This window comes from Pelodiscus sinensis, chromosome 3 (genome assembly GCF_049634645.1).
Source record: "Pelodiscus sinensis isolate JC-2024 chromosome 3, ASM4963464v1, whole genome shotgun sequence".
Classification (NCBI taxonomy): Eukaryota; Metazoa; Chordata; order Testudines; family Trionychidae; genus Pelodiscus; species Pelodiscus sinensis.
Window position 1 is genome coordinate 165,155,353 of NC_134713.1, and position 15,546 is coordinate 165,170,898.

At 40.2% G+C, this 15,546-nt stretch overlaps 1 protein-coding gene across 4 annotated transcripts in view; it reads left to right on the forward strand.

Moving 5' to 3' along the window:
• The window catches only part of SRBD1 (S1 RNA binding domain 1), a 236,501-nt gene that overhangs the window by 65,579 nt on the left and 155,376 nt on the right, over positions 1-15,546 (forward strand). For all 4 annotated transcript variants that reach the window (XM_075925416.1, XM_075925414.1, XM_075925415.1 and 1 more), the window contains 3 exons: positions 6,053-6,210; positions 12,713-12,803; positions 13,823-13,930. In XM_075925416.1, coding sequence (XP_075781531.1) covers positions 6,053-6,210; positions 12,713-12,803; positions 13,823-13,930 — 357 coding nt within the window. The remainder of the gene's footprint in view (positions 1-6,052; positions 6,211-12,712; positions 12,804-13,822; positions 13,931-15,546) is intronic.

Here is a 15,546-nt window from a genome sequence, read left to right on the forward strand (position 1 = left end):
CGAATACAGAAAATCAGACACACTTTTCATTTTTACGTCTGGTCCCCTCAGGGGGAACAGCTGTCTCTGCGCAGTGCATCTCCAAGTGGATTGCCATTTGCATATACATTTCCTACCATCTTTGTAGGAGGGAACCACCTCAGACTATCCTAGCACATTCCACTCGTGTGGTCACCACATCAGCTGCTTTATTGCATAATGTACCCCTCGCAGATATATGTAGAGTAGCGACATGGTCTTCCCATCACACTTTTGCACAACATTATGCTCTATGGCAGAGACCCATACCTACCACCACTTTAGACGATCAGGTCCTTGCCTCTTCTCACAACTGACTCAACAACTACCATCGCGAATGGCTGGTACTGCTAGTTAGTCACCTGAGTGAAGCACCCACAGGGACACCACTTGAAGGAGAAGTAGTAGTTACTCACCCTGTGCAGTAACAATGGTTCTTTGAGATGTGGGTATCCCTATTGGTGTGCCACTATCCTCACTTCCTCTCCTCTACTTGGAAGTCAGTTAAATGATTTCCAGTAGAAAAGGAACAGAGGGACACTTAGGGTACGTCTAAACTACATGCCTCTGTCGGCAGAGGCATGTAGATTTGTTTTTTTTTTGCAAAGGCAAATGAAGCTGCGATTTAAATGATCGCGGCTTCATTTACATTTACATGGCTGCCACGCTGAGCCGACAAACAGCTGATCAGCTGTTTGTCCGCTCAGCGCGCTAGTCTGGACGCTCCCCTGCCGACATCAAAGCCCTTTGTCGGCAGCCCCGGTAAACCTCATCCCACGAGGAATAACGGGGCTGCCGACAGCTGTTTGTTGGCTCAGCGCGGCAGCCATGTAAATGTAAATGAAGCCGCGATCATTTAAATCGCGGCTTCATTTGCCTTTGCCTATGTGTCTAATCTACATGCCTCTGCCGACAGAGGCATGTAGTCTAGACACAGCCTTATGCTGCATGTGCAGCCAACAGATGAAAACAGTGTGAGGAGATGGCTACACATGCGCAATATGGGAAGGCACTGCTAGGCAAAAATCTTTGATCGCTGGCGTGAGGGTGCATTGGGATCTGAGTGGAGCACCCACAGGAGGACACCTCTCGAAGAACCATCATTACTGCACAGGATGACTATCTTCTTTGCAGTGCTCTTGCATCTTTGTCTCAGACGTCTTTTACTAGCCACTGTTGGTTACTTTGCAGAGATTACTCCAAATCATTTGACTGAAAGTTTTTATGGTAGATCTCTGGATAGATGGGATAAAAGGCAGTAACTTGTCTAATAGTTCTCTGAGGTGTTACCTTACTGGTACCTTACAAAGCTGCTGAGAAAGTTATAAACTGTGATCTGACTCCTGTTAGTCATTAAAAAGGAGAGGGGCAGGTTTATTTGACAATTGTTGGTCAAAATTGCAGGGAAGTTTCATGCCAGCTTCCTTAAATGTGTGAGAGCAGTTGCCAATTGCAACTAAAACAAAGTTCACTCTCAAAATTTGCCCCCTTCCCGGAGTTTCCTGAAGTTTTATTAACAACCTAGGTGACCTGTTTTATACAGAAGATTGGACTAGATGATCTGGTGGTCCTTTCTGGCTTTAAATTCTAAGCTAATAATACGGTAAGAGTTCTTAAATAAGCCTTTCCCAGGCTTGGCTCTAGTATTCTTAGATTTCCCTCCCTCCCGCCCCACAAACATACTTTAAGCTCACTTTCATCTTGCTTATTTCTGGGTGGGATAAGAAGCCACCTGCCTCTGTGCTTCAGTAGAAAAATCACAGTCTTCACTACAGTGTGGTTGATTTTAACAGATCCTAACAGTGGAAAAGGTCAATATCCAATTATTTAAGGGATATTAAGAAACTTGATTATAGTTTATATTAAGAGCAATGTTTTTAAATACCTGTCTCTTTCCACTAATTTTAAAACCAAATACATGTACATTCCTTTTTGTCATGTTTGTGGTTTTTGCATAATCTGTATATTAACTGTTTGGTAATAGGGGTTTGGTAGGTATTAGAATGGCTTGCAACAACAGCTAGCTTCCTTTAGCTCTGCTCAGTCACATGAAATTATAGATACTGTTAATGGTCTTTTAGTAGTATGCTGTACATGCAGGAACACACTTTTTTCCATCAAACCAGCATCTTCAGTGAAATCTTCATCAACTATGTATAATGTGAGGTTAGCGCAATATTTTTTTCTTTTTTAAAATAAAAAATTTGGATCAAGTTAGGTCATAAAAATAAGTGATACTTTCAGTTTGTTTGAGTGGATATTTGTCTCTATCTTAATGTTTGGGAAAACTTGCCTGATTGGCCATTTTCCATTAGGAAATGTTTAGAACTGGAATGAGATGGGATTAGTGAAGAAGCAGAAGTCCTATGGGGAACAATGTATGACACCTGCCAAGAGCATTCTTGACTCAAGATAGTGAGCAATCAGTTTCTCACTTTTGCAGTGACTTAGCTCCTCTCCTCTTTTATTCTCTCTCTTCTCACTAGAAGTTTTTCGTTGGAATCTTGACAGGGCTGCTAAAGTATTTTAAAACCTCCTTTTAGTTTAACATTTCCAACTTTTTTTTTTTTTTTAATAATAAAGCATTGGAACAGAAAGTTTCCAAGAGTGTATTTAAACTAGTGATGAGGAGGAGAGAACTTGCCAGCAAGACAGTTACCTTATTTATTGTTTCATTTCCTGTCTTCTACTTTTCCTGTCAGATACCATGATTGCTGAGACCTGGTATAATAATGTCCTGCAATGCTTTTGGCACTCCAAAATACATTTTATTTTGTTGCAGTGCTGTGTGAAATCACTTCTTAGGGATTTAGGTGATGAAGTGAAGAAATATATTTTTTAAATGTAATACCCTTTCCTAATTTTCCATGCACGCTTAAAAAGCATTGAAGCTATTTCCCTCACTGTTCTTAATACATATTTTTTTTATAATCTCATTTCACATCCGAAGTTCCCACAGAAAATATTGCTCATGTTTTGCATGTGGAAGCTTGAGTTTGGAAATGGAATCCAAACTTTAGAATCCTAATCTTCCAGTTCTGACTCCAGATGTCAGTAGGCCAAGATAATCGCTTTTTTATACTGGCAGTCCGATGACTAAATGTAATTTAGAGTTTCAAATGCTGAAGAAAATTAAAGGCATTTTCCATATTTTTTTTATAGTTGTCACTATTAATCATCCTATTAAGTTTAAATAATGATTTGTTAAATCATTTGCTAAATGATTTTATTTTTCATAAAATGCCAAATGAGGTGAGGGTATTTTCAAAATAATTGATGTTCTTATGTTTAAGAGGCAATTTTTCTGCTCTCTAATCTCATTCATAAAAATTACCAGAAGTTAGAACAACACAGAGTTAGGCTTTTTGTCACATTTGATGTAGATAGTGGTTCCCAGAGGATATAAGGGAAAATAAATATCAAGCTACCTAGGATGGTTTCATAAAGGATTAAATGGCTAAACAAAATTTTAAAATATATATATCATATATATCACGGATAGATGTGTTAAGTGAGAGAGGTCTATTTTTTAAATTAAAAACACAGGCTATTAAGTAATAGGAAGGACATGAGTTTTATTCTCCACACACCTGGCAATTTCAGTACCATTTCCAGTAAATTTCTGTAATTCCAAGCCAACTTCAAACATGTCTCCATAAAGTGTACAAAACTAATAACGGGGTTGGGTTCCTGCACAGGTCCCTGTCATAGTAGAATTGGTAGATTGAGTTGCATGTGGGGAGTTTGTCTTGTGGGTGAGAGAGAACCCACTTTTTTGGGACAGAGGAAGGCCAGATATCAGAGGATCTTCCTTTGCTCTGATTCTCCTCTCTTCACTCCCACACACCACAGTGGAGGCTGCTTCTACTGTTAGGTTCAGTGGCAGCTGCTCTAGCGCAGCTATTCTGTTACCTGGGGGATGATTCCTCCTTCTGTGCAGTAGAAACTAGAGCACAATCTATTTGGCCCCTTTGTACACTTTTGAAATGCTAAGGTAGCCCAGGGAATGAATGTACATTTTGTGTACTTCTTATAATCTATCTTTAGATAATATCTGTGCTAATTTTGTATTTTTTATACAGAGACAATACCGGAGGGGTTTTCTTTCTTTCGCACGAAGGATAGCTTTCCATAAAAGTGCTTTGGAAAGGACGTGTGAAGTGAAGGGAAACATATGGGTGGTTATGTCTTTGAGTGTTAAAGGGATATGACCAATTTGAAATCTAGTCTGTTTTTCAAAAATGAGAGTTAAAGTAGTTTAACATTCTACATTTGTTTGGGAGTTTGAATGCCAAGAGTAGTCATATTTTCCTGTCTCTTTTAAAAATGTTTCATGTTCTCCTCGTAGTTGGTCTGTGTAAAGATTCTCACAAACTAGGAATGAACTGACTTTGGGCAGCGATGGAACTGATTATGCATAAAATACTAGCAAACGCACAAAATTAACGGATGCATAAATGAGTGTTTTGTATATTTGATTGTATAGAAAAATATTTTCCCTCGTTTTTCATATATAGTAAACTCTTTCAGTGCTGCATTAATGTGCAGAAAAGGTTCCTTTTTGACTGACCAGAGAGATGCATGTTCATGGGGGGCGGGGCCGAAGTTATATGCAGTCTTATGGTATTAATTAGTATATGACTCATCATACTTACTTATCCAAATAACTGATTGTTATAGAAAATGGGGCATGGATGCGTGCATGTGCAAACCCCCCAAAAAACCTCTTGAATACTTTTTTTTTTTTAATTTTGTGGGAAGTGTAAACCACTAAGACATTTTGTTGTCAGTCAGTCTCTTCTTGGTTACTGTTACCCAAAACAAGTGCTTTGTAGTTTATTTAAACCTAGAAAAAATACACAGTTGTCTCAGTTAAACAAGGATATTTTTAATGCATGGTGTGAAACTTACAGAACTCATTCTTTAGTGTTCTGTGGCTTATTTGATTTTCTTATCGAAGATCATAGAAGAGAAGAAAAGAGAACAGTCTGTACCTATGAATTTGTTTTGCCTACATCTAAGCAAGCAAAAGCGGAACACATCAACTACACTGTTATTATTTTGCATCTTAAATTGTTTAATAAGTTAACTCTCACAGAATTGTATTTCACAGTTGTATTTATTTCATATACCAGATGTCCACTGAATTATAGCTATTTAGCAGTTACAAATGGAAAAGACCTATTAGGCTATCTTGTCCATTTCTGCTTAGTTGCTTAATGAGTTCTGCTTGGTACTAAGTTTCGTGTGTCTAGACTGCAGGGTTTAAAAAAAAAAAAAAAAAGTGGCCTGCATCTAGACTGCTGCCTCATTCTTTTGAAAGTAAATCAAAAGAACTTGGCCGTTTTTTCAACTGTGGAAAACCTTGTTTTACGAGGAATAACGCCTTTTTTCAAAACTACTCTTTAGAAAAAAGGCGCTATGTAATGCAAACTGTGCTTTTTCGAAAGAGAGCATCCAGACAGTGTGGGTGCTCTTTTTTTTTTTTTTAAGTACTGGTTGTAGATGCTCTTTTTCGAAAATGCCTCTTTCGAAAGTATCTTTCAAAAAAGCCTCTTTCAAAAGAGGCTTGCAGTCTAGACATAGCCTCAGTATCTAGGAAACTATCCCAGTTTTTTCAGGCTGAATTTAGCATAGGTATTTTTCAGGGCCAGTTAGATGAGTATCTGAATACCATTCCTCTGTAAGTAGAAACCCAGCTTTGAGTAAACTCCTGTCTGTTCAAAAATTTAATAGTGGATTTGTGAAAATCAAGGCAGAAAGAGGGCTGTGCACATATTATATATCTGATGCTTGACTATAACTGCAAACCAGTTACAGATGTTCCTTTCTTAGGTCTACAACCCGTTTTCCATGTACTATTCCTTTTAAAGTAAATGAGCCAAAAACGCAAAGGGATTCATTCAGCATAGTGGATAGTAATGAAGAAATAATTGCAAATGCTCCAAAAAGCAAACACTCTGAACCAATTGAAAAATGTGTTTGAAAACCTATGAGGGGAAAAAAATCCTTTTTTTGCTTTCTGTTTTCTCAGATCAAAGTTATCATCTGATGCAGAGAAAGAATCTATAATGATGTTTGGAAGAAATCTTCGGCAGTTGCTTCTGATGAGTCCTGTGAGAGGACGTACTTTGTTGGGAGTTGATCCTGGGTACAAACATGGCTGCAAACTGGCAATCATTTCACCAACCAGTATGTTTAATTCAAAATTTTCCATCAGTTTTTAAAACACTGTTTAACTTTAGACATTTACTGAATTACAGTAAAAGCTAGTTGTACAATATACATATGGAGTATATCTATTTTCTGTTATAATTTAGTCATTCATATTTTCATTTTTCTTACCCTGCAAATTCCGTTAGTAGTGTGGGATTAATGTTATGGATCTGAATCTCCACTCCCCTTTCCTATCTCTTTCACCTCTGCAAAGTAGGAATAAACATTTTTGCACTCTTATCACACAGTTGTAAATAATTAAAACAAGGCAATTAGTAATCAGACCTTCTATGTGTAATAGCTTAAAATGGAATCTGCATTTGAGTACTTGCTTCATTTTTTTTCACAAATAACCCTTTTTCACAGTTGAAAATTGACTACTTTGCTTGTTTTTCTTTAATATTGCACATTTTAAAGTAAACTGCTGCTTGTGGAAGTTGCAGGACCCAGCAGCCCTGGAGATCAGGAGTTCTTTGGTGAACAGGTCCAGCCTTTAGTCAGGTGCAAGGCAGATCTCCCTTAATTTGGTGTGGACATTTACGCTTGTAAGGATATGAAAAAATTTGTCATTTTCTCCTCCCATTCTACACCTGCCTTCTCTGCTGAGAATTAACAGTAAGAGTGATCATGTGTGATAGCATGTGTGTTGTCACATGCACCCCAGTAATTAGTTAATAATTGTTCCAAGTGTTTTTCTTATGTTTGCTAACTACCTAGTCAGTTCCTAATGATTCTGGCAGTGTTTACAAGTTTCACTATTGTTTGGACCAGAGTATCTATAATAATTTTTGTTTGATTCATGTGAAGACATTGGTCTAAAACACCTAAGTTTCACTTTCAAAAGTCACTGAGGAACCTAAAGCCATGTCTATACATATAGAACTGCAATTCATCTGTAAAGGTACTCTTTGCTGATGGGAGAAAGCTCTTCTTTGGCATAAAAAAGCCACCTCTATGAGAAGTATAACTATGCCACTGGGAGAAATTCTTTTGCTGACATTGTGCTGTCAACATGAGCACTTAGGCCAGATCTACACTAGACCTGGAAGGTCGGCTCAAGGTATGCAATTCCTGCTACATATTCTACGTAGCTGGAGTTGGCTTACCTTAAACCAAGCTTGGTGCCATTCCCACTACTGGAGCTGACAGGAGCAAACACTCCCATCGGCTTCCCTTACTCCTTGCGGCTGCAAGGAGTATAAGCACCAGTTGGAGCTGCCCACGCCATTTGATTTATGGGTCTATACTAGACCCGCTAAATCAAATGCCAGAACAGCGATCTCCTGTGTGGCAATTGAAGACATGCTCTTGTGCTGGTCTAACTTACGTCACTCATGGGAATGGACTATGCACAACCATAAGTTTTGCCGCCATAAGTTGTAGTATGGACCTAGCCTAAAACTTAGAGCAAGTCAATGGGATTTAGGGTTGTAAGTGACTTATTCTTAATAAAATGTTACCCATTGCCCTTTTCTCTTGTAATGTTTGTATTTCTCTGAAGGACAGAAAAACATTCCTATAGAAAATCTACCTTTTTGTGAATTTATTTAGTCATCTTTTCCATATCCCTTTGACACTGGTTATGTATTCAATGGTTGAAATATATTGAAAATGGCAAGCAATTCAGCGACTTTTCTATCTTTGACCATAGCAAATCCATATCTCTTCTCAGTGTGTCCAACTGACACTTTAGAATATTTGTCTTAAAAAACAAAAGCCCACAACCTTGAAAGAAGCAAACAAAACTCCAGCCTTCTTCTTTGAGGATTGTCACTGTGGGCGCTCTACATAAGATGTATCGGCGCTTTACACTTATAGTTGGAAACTTGTAGCAATAGTACTCTGCTGGTTGCACATGTATGGTACCCACTTTATGCTGGTGTGAGCGATGAACCACCCCTCAGTTCTTTATCTACTTCCTTCTGCTTTGGTCAGAACACAGTACCACTGAGACTTCTACTTCCTGACTAACCTTTAGGTAAGTTCACTGTTTTTCTACCCCGTTTTTTCCCCTTCCATTTTTCCTTAGTTATCTTCTTTAAATTTTTTTTTTACTTGAATCCATTGCCCCTCAGAGTGACTCCATTTGGAGCCAACCACAAACAACATGCCAGACTCCCCGGGATTCAAATGCTACCTTACTTGCAGACTGTCAATCCCAATTTCTGATGGACATGCACAGTGCATCTGTTGCTTGGGAGAGACACATGTACCACAAAATTGTATATGCTGCGAGAAACTCTGCCAGATCTCTCAAAGCCAAAAACCTACAACTCAGACTTCGCAGATCATCCTCCAATCGTGAGACTAGGTCTATGTCGTGTCACACATCTCCCGCAGTGACTTCTGACCAGGGATCATACCTACCTGTCCTAAAGGCTCCTTTGGCTTAACAGCCTACCAAACATGGGTGTCAGGCGTTGTCTCAGAGAGAACAACCTAAAAAAAAAAAAAGGCTTTCCCCAGGAAAAAAATCAGCCCCAGTACTGGCACACTGATTACCTCGGCCTCAGAGGCACTGGAAACATCTGTTACTCAGATGTCCTGAGTGGTAAAGGGGACAGGGTTGCTAGACCCTAGCTCCACTGTGCGAGCCAGGAAACTGCCAGCTCATGGCACTAGACTCTTCTAAAGCAGCATCCCCAAGTATCTTTGGTATTGGTGGTGCAAACCTATGTGCATGCCCCAGTTCTGATCTTCACGGTTATCACGACTGCTAACCACAGACACTGCGTTAACATTAACATTGATATCTGGAACATCACTTTTGGAACTGATGACGCCCTCAGTCCACCTAGGACCCAGTCTGGTAACACCACCAGTCAGTTCTGCTCCACTGTTCTCCACAGGTGACAAAGGAGGAAGAGATGACAATTCACACTTGACCTCACTCCTCCCCTAAACAGCTTCATCAACAAATTTGTATCAGCTCAACCTTAGCAATCGTTCCCATGGATTCCTCCACTGATACTGATGCTGCCTACTTGGTCATATTGGGATCCCTGGGCACATGATAGAGCTCAAACCCAGGTTCTATACAAGACCACAACTCCTCCCACTATCTAACCTCTTTCACATCTTCACCACCACAGTTGTAATCACAGGAAGACCTACATGAACTGAAGGATGTCCCTGAAGGAGATGTCATACTGGCTTCTCACATATCTTTCTCCTTGGATAAGGCCACAGTGCCCCTGCCACCCTTTACTTTGATGCCTTTAAGTTATTTCAAGATCTCTTCAAATGTGGACTTTCGACATTTCCTTAGTTGAGCATAAGCTGACTGAGATACTCCACATATCTCCATTGATCAAGATTGCTTTAACCAGTACATGAAGTAATCATGGACCCAGCAAAGGTACTATGACAGATCCCTGCCACGATTGCACCTTCCTCAAGATGGGTGGATAGAAAATATTATGTACAAGCTAAGAAGGAAGAGTTTCTCCTCACCCATCCAACTCCAAAGTCTTTAGGCATGGAGGCAGGACATCACAGGGGCCAACAGACACATTTTAAATCCATGCCATATAATAGTATTTGGAAATGACTGGACATTTTGGGACAAAAGTCCTATTAATCAGCTTCACTCCAATTGTTCATTGTGAAGTAACACTACCTGTTGTTCAGCTGACACAAGTTCAGGGTGGGTCTCCAACCCCCGCTTTTCTTTGATGATACACCTACAATCTGTTTGAATGAAGACTTTTATTGAATAATTGCCAGATGACGTGCATGAACAATACAAGGCAAACATTGCAGAGGTCTGGCTTATAGCAAAGAGAGCATTGCAGGCATCCCTTGAATCTCCAGATATAGCTGCACAATCCTTTGCCACGGATGTTGTATTGCTCTGCACCTTCTGGCTCCATCTCTCCGGCTTCCTTAAAGAGATATGAAACACGGTTGAGGACCTCTCTTTTGAGGGACAGAAATTGTTTGCATAAATTGTTTCCACCCATGCCTCTTGCATACACTTAAGGTCAACCCTAAAAATACTGGACGTATATGTTCTACAAGCAAAATAAAAACAAGGCCTCTTCTACAGGCTATGTTTCAGCCTGGCACCATATTCACACACCCAGTGCTTCTGTGACCAACCTCATAGACAAAGACAACCTGACGGTGACAGACTCCAGACCAGACATCCTCATCCCAGTCATCAGCCTCATGACTGTCATTTTGAAACATTGTTTATGGATTCAACACCTCTCCCATAGTCCTAATGCCACTTCTGGTGAAATATCCTCACAGACAGATGGGTCCTAGAAATAGTCCACAAAGGATATCCTATCCCTTTTAATTCTACCCCACTTACCCATCCCTACTCTTCATACGTCTTCAGAGACTCTTCCCACATGACCTTCTTACAACAGGAGATAGCTCACCTATTAATAGTAGGTGCAATAGAGGAATACCAGTTCAACATAGGGAAATGGAGTTCTATTCCTGCTACTTTCTCACACTAAAGAAAAGCAGGATTTGGAGACAATACTGGGCCTGTGCCAGCTCAACAAATTTCTATGATATCAACACTTCAAAATGGTGACATTGCTACTATAATTCCAGTTTTACTACCATTGGTTTCCAGATAAATTACCACAAATCTCATTGTGCCACAACCCAACAGCTAGAATTTATTGTGGCTCATCTTAGCTGTATAGAGGCCAGAACAAACCTTCTACATATGATCCAGGGTCAATGGTCAACAGCAGAAATGTCATTGCACATCAACTTTCTAGAGCTTTGAGAGGTGATACCAAGCAAGCAAACACTTTTTCTCCTATTTCTTTGCCACAAAGTTGTCAAGGTCCTCACAGACAACGTAGCATGTATGTTCTAAATAAATCTTGAGGGCAGAGCATGGTCTACCCACTGTGCACAGAAGCCAGACTCCTCTGGTAAAAGTGCATAGCCAACCACATAGACATTTCAACAATATACTTACCTGGATAGCAAAATATTGTTGTGGTCTGCCTCTGCAGACAATCATACCAAAACCACAAATGGAAACTTGACTCCCACATGCTGAATACTGCCAACTTGTAGTGTTCAACATACTGCTCTTGAGAGGGACTGGGATGTCATTTGCTGCGGGGAGGCCCTTGTCATCAAATGGGACTTACACTGTTCCTTCCTCTAATTCACCAAGTACTGGGAGAAGAAAGTGCAAGCAGATACCAGGAGGAAGAACCTCTGGTGTTGGGGAAGGCTATGGGGGAAAAGGCTCAGGAATTCGTAGCTGCCATGCAGCTGTAACCAAAAACATTATAGATAGCTGTTATTACAGGGTTCCTGGGCTGGAACCTGTAGTAGAGGGTGGGCCCAGGTTCCCCTCCTCCCCCAGCTCCCCATTTCAGTACTGGAAAGAGACTGGTTTTGGTACAAGCGTTTGTCTTACCCTGTACCACTGGGTGGGGCTGCAAAGACTATGAAGTTTGGTTTCTCCTCTTTTCTCCATACTGGCCAATGATGAGATTAGCTTGACAAACAGGAAGTTGGTGTCTAAATAGAGGGCTGCTATGAGCCTTTGAGGCAGGTAATCCATCTGAAAGTGCAGGACCCACCAAGGTTAAGGAGGAGCTCTGTCACGGTATCTAATTATGCAACTGACAATGTTCTGGCTTCTCATACAATTTTCACAAACTCAACCAGAGCCGTTTCCATATCATGGGCCTTTCTTAACAATGTTCCCATTACAGACATTTCCGGGCTCCCAGCACTCGGTGCCTTCCAGGGAGCTGTCTGCAGTCCTGTGCTGCTGTCTCTATATCAGAGGCAGCAGCTGGCTCCTTAAGAGCAGTGCTGGCAGGTGGGAACCAGTATGTGCTGGCTTTTAAGCTGGCTCCCAACATACACTGGCTCCTGGGGAGCTGACTGCTGCAGTTACAGGTTCCCAGATTATGGCAGTAAAGCCACAATTAAACAGTTTTTCTGATCACAAAATAAAGTGTATTTGCTAAATACAAGCAGTGATGTTGGTTGGTGCTGGTGGACATATGGATAGGATTGCCAGGTGTCTGGTTTTTGCCTGGACAGTCTGTTATTTCTGCTTCTGTCCGGTAAAACCCCCCAGAAAATACCGGACATGTAAAATGTCTGGTATTTTCTGTTTTTCTTGGCTGACTGGCTGGCAGGGACATTGTTTCCCTGCCACATCTGCGTGGGTGGGGGGAAAGCAAGGAACCCAAGGATTCTTAAAGGTGCAGCAACCTTTTTTTTTCCTGCCATGTTCGGGATTTTTGGTGAAAGCATCTGGCAAGCCTACATGTGGATATGTTTACTAGGAACTATGCAAAGTCTATCTGCTCATTTTATGCTGGCAGTGAACCAAGTTATACATAGTGTACAAGAAAATGGTGAATAATTATTGAAATGTTTTTCTTGTGGATCAGAACTTGACCTAGGTAATTCAGCAGAATATACAGTTTAGATTTTTCTTTTTCCTACTGAATAGCTTTGCCTTTTCTCGTTCAAGGTCAGATACTCCATACCGATATTGTCTACTTGCATTCTGGGCAAGGATTCCGTGAAGCTGAGAAGATAAGGAGATTACTTCTTCATTACAAGTATGATGATGAAGCTGTCATTAAAATATAAATGTGATAAATATCTGCATTATATATGAATTGGATATGCCATAGGATGCCTTGTGACTTCAGTGGAATTTCTGTTTTCATGGCTGAGCGCTGAAGGTTGCCCAGTTTATATTAATGTTTGAAACTCATGTATATATTTGATGCTTATGAAATCAAGCAGTGAATATAATTTGTTTATAAATTAAATGCTGTGGAAATATACTTGCAAAGGTGTGCTGATGGATCTCATTCCTAATGTGCAGCACCCATGCTAGTCTAAATAGCTATTGCCACTTATATTAAACTCGGGATAGTTTTGCGAAGTGGGATGTTGTTCAGTAGGGATTAGAATGAAGATGTTAAACATCATGCTTACCTGTTGATAGTATGGGATTATTTGTAGTTCTGGTCCTTACTTTGGAGTACATTATATCCAGTGCTATTGAGTTTTTTTGTTTTTTAATGTTAGCTTCTGTTTAATTGAGTAGAAGCCATTTTGCACGGGGAAGGATTTTCCTGCTTGTCTAGTACAATGATTTTAACACGAAGGCACTCCAGGAGAGTCATGTACTACTGCTCTTGAATTTCCTGTAGTTAGTTGTGTAACAGATATGTAAAAATTATCATTCTCACCACTTGTAACATCACAAGGCATTGAAACCTTCAGATAGCCGCCCCCACCCGCCCTGCAAACCAAGTTGTACTGCTGTAGCCACTTAAGTTGCTTTGCTGTTGTACCTGCAACTAAGGGGATGGAATTCTCCATTGCAGGGTACTAGCTATTTTGTAACTACTGAAGCAAGACACATTTTTGTAATATGCCACAGTGTGTGTATCGTGCAGCTTAACTCTTGGCAGATCAGCCTGGGTTTGTGCGAGGGTGCTGATCTCAGAAGCCTGTAGATACTTTCCTGAGTATGGAAGTACAGCCTCTACCTATTATATAAAATTAGTTATACAATCATAACTCTGTAGGAAAACTGAATGTTTGTCCTTTATCTCCTTTAAAGCTGCAGCACTGTTGTGATTGGAAATGGGACTGCCTGCAGGGAGACTGAGGCTTACTTTGCTGACTTAATTATGAAAAAGTACTTTGCACCACTGGATGTTGTATATTGGTAAGATGGCTTCCTTTGCTTGACGTTTTGTTTTTGTCGTCAGCACGTTTTAATTTCATTGGGTGCTTTTAAATGTATTTTAAAGTTAGTTCTTCTCTCCATCTTTTGTCCTTATTGCATTGGGTGTGGCCCACCCTTCTGGCTGTAGAGAAGTTGACTTCGTTCCCTTTGGGGGTATGTAAGTATCCAGTCATGGGTTGGCTGGCGAAGTTCACTACAGCATCATTCAGTGTACTCCCTCTCCTTGGGGATAAATGTGCTGCCTCCATAGCAGGCACCAACTCTTGCCAGTCCAAAGAATTCAGCTTGCAGCTGAGGGCCTACTTTCCATATACTGTGTGTTTTACTACTGTAGGTTGCTGATTGCTTGGCTAGGCCATTGGAATGCAAATTTAAATACTAACTATCATTTCTCTTAAAAAAACAAAAACTGGTCTGGTAGCACTTTATAGACTAACAAAACATGTAGAAACATGTAGCACTTTATAGACTAACAAAACATGAGCTTTGGTGGGCATAGCCCACTTCTTCAGATGAGCTGAGTTTTGAGTTTAGGATGTGCAGACTGAAACCTTGCTTGTCCTTTGGGTATTAGGTTGCCTGAAAAAATCCTTTGTTAATGCACAGCAATGATGGAGTCACTTAGCCCAAAACAAAATTTTTGACCATTAAATTTCAGACCAATGGAATGGTTTGAAAAACATCTATTTAGATTTTGTTGTGAATGGTAAGTCTGTCTTCTGCCTGGCTTTCTCTCGACAGAGGATAGAGACACTTGGTTTTCCTACAGGAAATATAGGAAGGAGGCCACTTGGTCCTCTATCCCAGTGTTTCTCAACCTTTTTTTTTATAATGTACCCCTTAAAAAAAATTATAAGTGCCCCCAGTACCTACAGTTTTGAGACACAACATTTTTTTCTACCATTGCAACACATTTGTTTAAACAACTTAATCGTAGCCAGGTGGACGATGAAATTTTTGGATGTAAAAAGTACAAAAATAATAAAGCACTGTAAAACTTAAAACAAAAATTCAGTTTTCTCCAAATTTCAGTTGTGTTAATGTACCATCCAGACTCCTCTTGAGTACCCCTAAAGATACTCATACCACTGGTTGAGAGAAACTGGTCTATCCCCTATTATTTAACTTAAATCATCTCAAAGGATTATTTTAAAATCCTGGATTAAGTGTTTGCTTTGAAAATAAAAAGCACCCATTTTTGTTCCTCCCTTCTTACTGGGTGATGACTACCTGTTACTGTTAACTGACAGGAATTGGAGTAGCGTGCCATGGATGGGGGTGCTCCAGCATGTATGGAGCAGCCCCTGCCCATGATGGGGGCGGGGGGATAGTGCTTCAGCTGAGCCATGACAGGCGGGGAGGCCTTTTCAGCAAGGCTGGTAGCAGCCTCCCTGTGTATCCCTGTTTAAGATGTGAACCACTTAAACATAACATTTAATTGGTTAACTGATTAAACTAGTTTTTATGTCCCTAGCACCAAATAGCTGGAAGATAGCTAATGTGATGCCAATTTATTTAATGGGCTCTCTAGGTGACCCTGACAATTACTAGCAAGTAAGTCTAACATCTGTACAAGGCAAATGGATTGAAACTGT